This window comes from Leptonychotes weddellii, chromosome 11 (assembly GCF_054177405.1).
Source record: "Leptonychotes weddellii isolate Sample4059 chromosome 11, ASM5417740v2, whole genome shotgun sequence".
NCBI classification, from domain to species: domain Eukaryota; kingdom Metazoa; phylum Chordata; class Mammalia; order Carnivora; family Phocidae; genus Leptonychotes; species Leptonychotes weddellii.
This window is the reverse complement of record NC_138379.1, coordinates 50,130,096-50,136,527: the sequence shown is the minus strand read 5'-3', so window position 1 is coordinate 50,136,527 and position 6,432 is coordinate 50,130,096. Positions and strand designations below refer to the sequence as shown.

Here is a 6,432-nt window from a genome sequence, read left to right as displayed (position 1 = left end):
TTTGTTATAGAGAGGGGAAATTGGACCTGATTGGACCTCAGGTTTTGATCATGTTCCTTCTTCTTTCAAGTCATTGTATCTTTGAATCTTTACCTTGCCTTGCTGTGCTCTCACGTCTTGGACAGAAGTGGTGATGGTGGGCACATCTAGTCTTGTACCAAATCTTAAAGGAAGTGCTTTCAACTTTTACAAAGATTTTTTTTTTTTTTAATCACAAATGGCTGGGGCTCCTGGGTGGCTCAGTTGGTTAAGCGGTGGACTCTTGCTATGGGCTCAGGTCATGATCTCAGAATGGTGAGGTCCAGCTCCACCACCACTCCCTGCTGAGCGTGGTGTCTGCTTGAGATTCTCTCTCCCTCTCTCTCCCCCCAGCTTGCGCTCTCTCTCTGTATCTAAAAAAAAAAAAAGAAAGAAAGAAAAACAATCACAAATGGATGTTGAATTTTATCCATTTTTTTCTCCTGCACCAGAGATACATTTCTTTTGATATGATGTCCCACATTGACAGATCTTCCTTTTCTATCCATACATGGTGATTGCTTTTCTAATGCTAAATAAACCCACCTGGAATTTCTGGGATAAACCCATCCAGATGCTGATACATTTTCCTGTTTTACATACTGTCAAGCTCCATCTGCAGGCATTTTACGTAGGATTTCGCAAGCGTGTTTGTGAGCGAGGCAGGCCCATCATTTTCTCTGCTTATGTGGTCCTTGTCAATTACCACCTGTCGGGTAACGGTTGTTGGAAGTACCCCCCGCCCCGCCCCGATTTTCACCTACCCAGGGACCGGACGCCAGCTTCCCCGCAGAAACCGTGTGCGGGGAGCGCCCCCTGGCGGCCCTGGGGCGCAAGAGCCTGAGGAGCCGGGCGGGGTGAGGGCCAGATGACAGCACACGAGGTGGTGCCAGGGCTCCGCGGGATGCTGGTCTTTGCTAGGCCTGGTGACGAGAGCAGCTCAGCTTCAGAGAAGGGGTGACCAGGATCCAGAGTGACACAGCAGTCCCATAACTACAGAGTTCTAACCCTTCTGAGCTGTACAGCTCCTGAGTCTTAATCTCTTTACCTATGAAGTGGGGATACTCCATCGGCTTTCAGGAAAATAGGAGGAAGCTGTCAAAGCACAGAAGTCAGACTTCCTAGAGAATAAGGAAGGTGTCCTCTCTTGGCCTCAGCATTCTTGTTGTCTTGTCTGTTACAAGCCCTTGATAAATGGCAGCTAGGGAGAAGGGGATTCAGGACTCGTGATAATTGTTCAGCATGACAGTCTGCATCAGGGAGGTCTGTGTGAAGGAAGAACATATGTTCATTCATTAATTGTAGTTTATTATTTAATCATTGTTCATTTATTCAACAAATATTTATTGGACACTGGTAGGCAGAATAATGATCCCCAAGAGACGTCTGCACCCTCATCCTTGGAGCTTACAAATAGTTTAGGTTACAAGGGAAAAGGGAAGTAAGGTTACAGGGGGAATGAAGGTTGCTGAAAATCGGAAGATAATCCTGGATTATCCAAGTGGGCCCAATGTGATCACAAGGATCCTTAAAAGTAGAAGGAGGAGCAGGAGTCAGAATTGCTGGTTTTGAAGATGGAGGAAGCTGAAAGAGGCCAGGAAAGGGATTCTCCCCAGAGCTCCAGTAAGGGATATAGTCCTGCTGGCACCTTGTTTTTTTTTTAAAGATTTTATTTATTTATTTGACAGAGAGAGACACAGCGAGAGAAGGAACACAAGCAGGGGGAGTGGGAGAGGGAGAAGCAGGCTTCCCGCCGAGCAGGGAGCCCGAGGTGGGGCTCCATCCCAGGACCCCGGGATCATGACCTGAGCCGAAGGCAGACGCTTAACGACTGAGCCACCCAAGTGCCCCGACACCTTGGTTTTAACTCCATGAAGCTTGTGTTGGACTTCTGACCTACAGAACTGTAAGAGAATAAATTTGCATGGGTTTAAGCAGCCAGCTTTGTGGTAGTTTGTCACAGCTGTGGGAAACTAACACAGCATTCTTCGGGGCACAAGAGCAGATGTGGAGGGTTCTGGGGAATTCAGAGCTAGAACAAGGTAGAGTGTGAGGAGCCACCATGTTGAGAAGCTCTGTGTCCCAGGACTAGCGGGTCGAGAAGGGCTTTTCCAAGGAAGTGACATTTCACCTTGTATCTGAAGATTATATCAAATGAAGCAAGAGCTGGGTCATCTGGGTCGCTCAGTTGGTTAAGCAGCTGCCTTCGGCTCAGGTCATGATCCCAGGGTCTTGGGATCAAGCCCCGCATTGGGCTCCCTGCTCGGCGGGAAGCCTGCTTCTCCCTCTACCTGTCACTCCCCCTTCTTGTGCTCTTGCTCTGTCAAATAAATAAATAAAATCTTAAAAAAAAAAATGAAGCGAGAGTAGAAAAATGTTTCAGGCAAGGAAACAGCATGGTGGAGGGCCCAGGGGCAAGAGAGAGTGCATCGAACCTCAAGAGGCCCCAGCAGAGTGAGAAATCAAGCAGGAGAAGTCAAAGGAATGCAGGTCAAACTGCCAGTCCCAGAAAGCATTTGCTTTTTATCCGAGGGCAATAGGGCTAGATTTTGAGAGGGGCCAAATTATGACCAGATCTGCCTTTCGGCTGCCGTAGCGTGGAGAGTGGATCCCTAGGAGGCTCTGGCCCACCTGAGAGCTCGTGGTAACCCAGGCCAGACTGGAGCCATGGAGAAGAAGATGGACAGATGAGAACTGACTGGAGGTAAAATCAATGGAACTTGGTGATGGACCAGATGGGTTGTGAGGGAGAAGGAGAGTTTGAGATGCATCATCACCTCCCATCTTCTGGCGTGGGCAAATGAGGTGATGATAGTGCCATTTACTGAGATGGGGACATGGGCGAGGGGGCAGGCCTGAGGTGTGCCTGCAGCACATTCAAGCTGAGGTGAGCACCGAGGCAGTTGGATACGCATCAGGAGTTGGGTGAAGGCCTGTTGGAGATTCAGGGTAGACTCTGGGTCCTTGCAGTGAGAAAAAGAGGTTTCTCAACCTCAGCACTATTGACGTTTTGGGTAGAGCAGTTCTTTGTTTGGAGGTAGGCCTGGAGTGTTGGCCTCATCTGCGAGGTCAGAGCTGGGTCACAGGCCCACCATGTTCCAATCCAGGGGAAGGGGAGGGTGAGCACAGGTGAGGCAGGGTTCAGGTGCGCTCCCCATGGTGTCCACTGTCATCTAAGAAAGCCTGGTCACAGGGCCACGCCTGTTTGCCACGGAAGCTGGGCAGTGTAGGCTAGGGAGGGGGCAGCAGATTTTGGCGGACAGCTGTAACCTCCTAAATGATGCGAGTGACGTGGGGGGTGGTGGCAGTTGGAAGGCATTTCCCGTGAAGGGATGAGAGCTTGTGTGGAGACTCAGGGGCAGGAGGGAGCCCCGCAAAGCAGGACTGCCTGTGGTTCTGCCCGGATCAAGTCCGCCAGCGGGGAGGAATGGGTCTTGTCCTGAGGGCAGGGAAGGTGTTTGGTCAGCCTCCTGACTTCCCACCCGGGCTCCTTCCTCCTTGAAGTTGTGTCCTTCTTGTCGTCTCCCACAGCTGGGACCTTGATACTCCTTCCTTCCTTCCTCCCTTCCTTCCTTCCTCCCTCCCTTCTTTCTCTGTCTCTTTCTCTCTCCCTCATTCCCTCTCTCTCTCTCTTTCTTTCAAAGATTTTATTTATTAATTTGTCAGAGAGAGCGCACAAGCAGAGGGAGCGGCAGGCAGAGGGAGAAGCAGATTCCCTTCTGAGCAGGGAGCCCGATGTGGGACTCGACCCCAGGACTCTGGGATCATGACCTGAGCCGAAGGCAGACGCTTAACCGACTGAGCCACCCAGGCGCCCCTTGATACACATTTCTGCCTCACCCTGAAGCTGTTTCGTTTATTTTCCTACTTTGCCAAGATGGCTGACAGCTTCTGGAGGTCAGGGCCACAGCCTGATCCTCAGTCCTGATCACTGACTCCCCAGCCTCCTAGCTGATGTTCGCGGCAGACTCCAGTCACCCCTGCACACCCTCTAATCATTGTCCCTCAAGGCTACTAATCGGATTCCTCACCCCCAACACGGTTCTGTACACTGACCTCCACAGGCTTTCCAAATACTGTCCAGATTTCCCAATCAGCGTCTTTCACAGTTTCATCATCACTGACCCCCACACTGATCCCACCCTGAACCCCCGGCTTGGTTCCCCAAGGCTGACCAACCCTGAGGCCCAGACCCTGGCAAGGAGGCTGTCTGTGACCCCGCGCGCACCCCCCCATCCCGGGAGTAAGTGCTGGTGGGGCAGGTGTGCATGGGCAAGCCTATTAGAAGAGGCCATTAGCTGGGGTCGTGAGTGTGGAGGGGGCCACAGCGGTGGGATGACTGGGAATGACCACATGACCCTGGATCAGTCACTGTCCTCACTGAGTGTCAGGTTCCCACTTTGCACAGTGGGGATTTTGACCTCACAGAGGTGTCGGCGGGTGAGGGAGTGGTGGAGAGAACTGGGTGGGAGGAAGGCTGTCAGACCCCCCCAGGCTCTGCCCTGGTTGTTTCCCAGGTCCCCAGTGCGAACTGACTTGCGGGGGAAGGGAATCCATCTGCTGACCGTCAGTCCAGCTCCATCTGTACTCACTCCGGAGCGAATGATGACAACGACCACCCGTGTACTGCACCCAACAGGCGACACTGGATCCTGACTCCACCGCCCACACGGGCTCAGGGCAGGGGCCGCCCGCAGGCTCCTCCAGGGGGCAATGGAGCTGGGTTTGGAGGGTTAAAACACATCCCCCGCCCAGTGGGCTTCACTCCTAGCTGCACGTTGGGATCATCTGAGGAGCTTAGGAAATACCCAGATGTCTGAGGACACTCCAGGCCGATATAGTCAGAACTGTGGACATGGGGCCAGGAGCCAGGCCCTTCCCACCCCCGCCCAGGCGATTCCAGTGTGTAGTGGGGTCGGGGGCACCGAGCTGGGTGGGGTCGAAGATATCCAGAGCAGGGAGGATGCGTTCTCAGCACGGAAGGCGGCTCACCCTCCCACGTCCGGCCCGCCCGTCCTCAGGACACCCTCGGGCCCCGGCCACAGCTCAGCCCGGCGCTGTACAGCGCCTTCCACTTGAGCAACATCTCGTAGGGCGCGAAGCCGTGCAGGACCAGCAGCTCGCGGTACAGGCAGGGGTCGAAGGAGGACTTGGCGGCGCCGGGCAGCTGCAGGCCGAAGGGCCGGATGCCCTGGTGGCTGCTGGGCGCCAGGCCGGCGCGCTTCAGACACATGCCCATGGAGGCGTCATCGATGGGGAAGAGCGGGGTGCGGCGGGCGGCCACGCGCAGGGCCCCGGCGGGGTGGCGGGACAGGAGGAAGCCGCCGCCGCTGCAGGACACCGGGTAGGCCTCCCCGGGGAAGAGCTGCGGGGGCACAAAGTACTTGCTCCCGCTGTCGCGGATGGGCACCGAGCCGTCCATGAGCTGCCCGGCGAAGAGGTGGCGCTCGGGCTGCTGCGTGCCCAGGAAGTGGAGCACGTTGGCGGTGTGCACGAAGACGTCGTCGTCACAGCTGAGCAGGAAGCGCGCGTGCGGGCAGCGCCCGGCCAGCCAGTCGAGCAGGTGCAGGTGCTTGAGCGTGAGGTTGAGGACGGTGTCGGTGAAGGCCCACTGAGCACGTCGCCGTGCTCGCGCGCCTCCAGCTCCACCAGCGCCGCCAGCCGGCCCGCGCTCTCGGCGTCCTCGCGCGCGGGCGAGCCCGGCAGGAAGAGGCGGCGCACCTGCCGCCCGTGGTAGCTGCGCTCCTGCCCCCACGTGCGGCGGATGAGCTCGCGCCGGTCGTAGTTGGCGGGCGACGACTTGACCGCCAGCAGCAGGAAGACCCCGCGGCGGCCCGCGCACTTGGCGGGCGCGTCCCAGAGCAGGGGAAAGTGGCGACAGTGGCGGTACAGGAAGTCCTGGATGCGTGCGGGCAGCTGCTCGAAGTCGACCGTGGCGTTGACCGAGTCGTTGGCCACACACGGGGACCCTGAACTGAACGCCGACGGCTGCACGGCCGCAGGGGCCGCAGGGGCAGCCTCCGTAGAGCCATCCCACATCTTCTAACGCTGGGACCTGGAGGCTTGGAGGAACCAGAGGTGCAGGGCCAAGAAACTCACACCCACCAGAAGGAGGGTCAGAGTCTTAGGATTCAGGGACCTGCGGCAGGGAGAAGCCATCTGTGGGGGAAACCGAGTCAGAGGTGAACCAGGAGTCATGTTTGACATCAGTGGAAGGACACTCTGACCCCATCACGAACCAGGCCTTTCTCAACTTTGCTGCTACAAGGTCAAAGGAAACCACAATTCAAGATTACACGGAAGCATCTGGCGTCTCCCACGGTCTGGAGTGCTCTGACCTTTAGAATCTCATTGTCTCTTCACATCTCCCCATGCCACCTAGGCGGAGCAGACTCACGTCAAAGTCAAAATCTT

At 55.9% G+C, this 6,432-nt stretch overlaps 1 protein-coding gene across 1 annotated transcript; it reads right to left on the bottom strand.

Annotated features, from left to right (window-relative positions):
- Nucleotides 1-1,323: 1,323 nt before the first annotated feature.
- Nucleotides 1,324-6,177, bottom strand: B3GNT6 (UDP-GlcNAc:betaGal beta-1,3-N-acetylglucosaminyltransferase 6). The gene is given in 2 exon segments (XM_081798886.1): nt 1,324-5,634; nt 5,637-6,177. Coding segments are annotated over 2 exon segments (1,140 nt in total). The 3' UTR covers nt 1,324-5,035.
- Between the last annotated feature and the right edge of the window lie 255 nt (nt 6,178-6,432).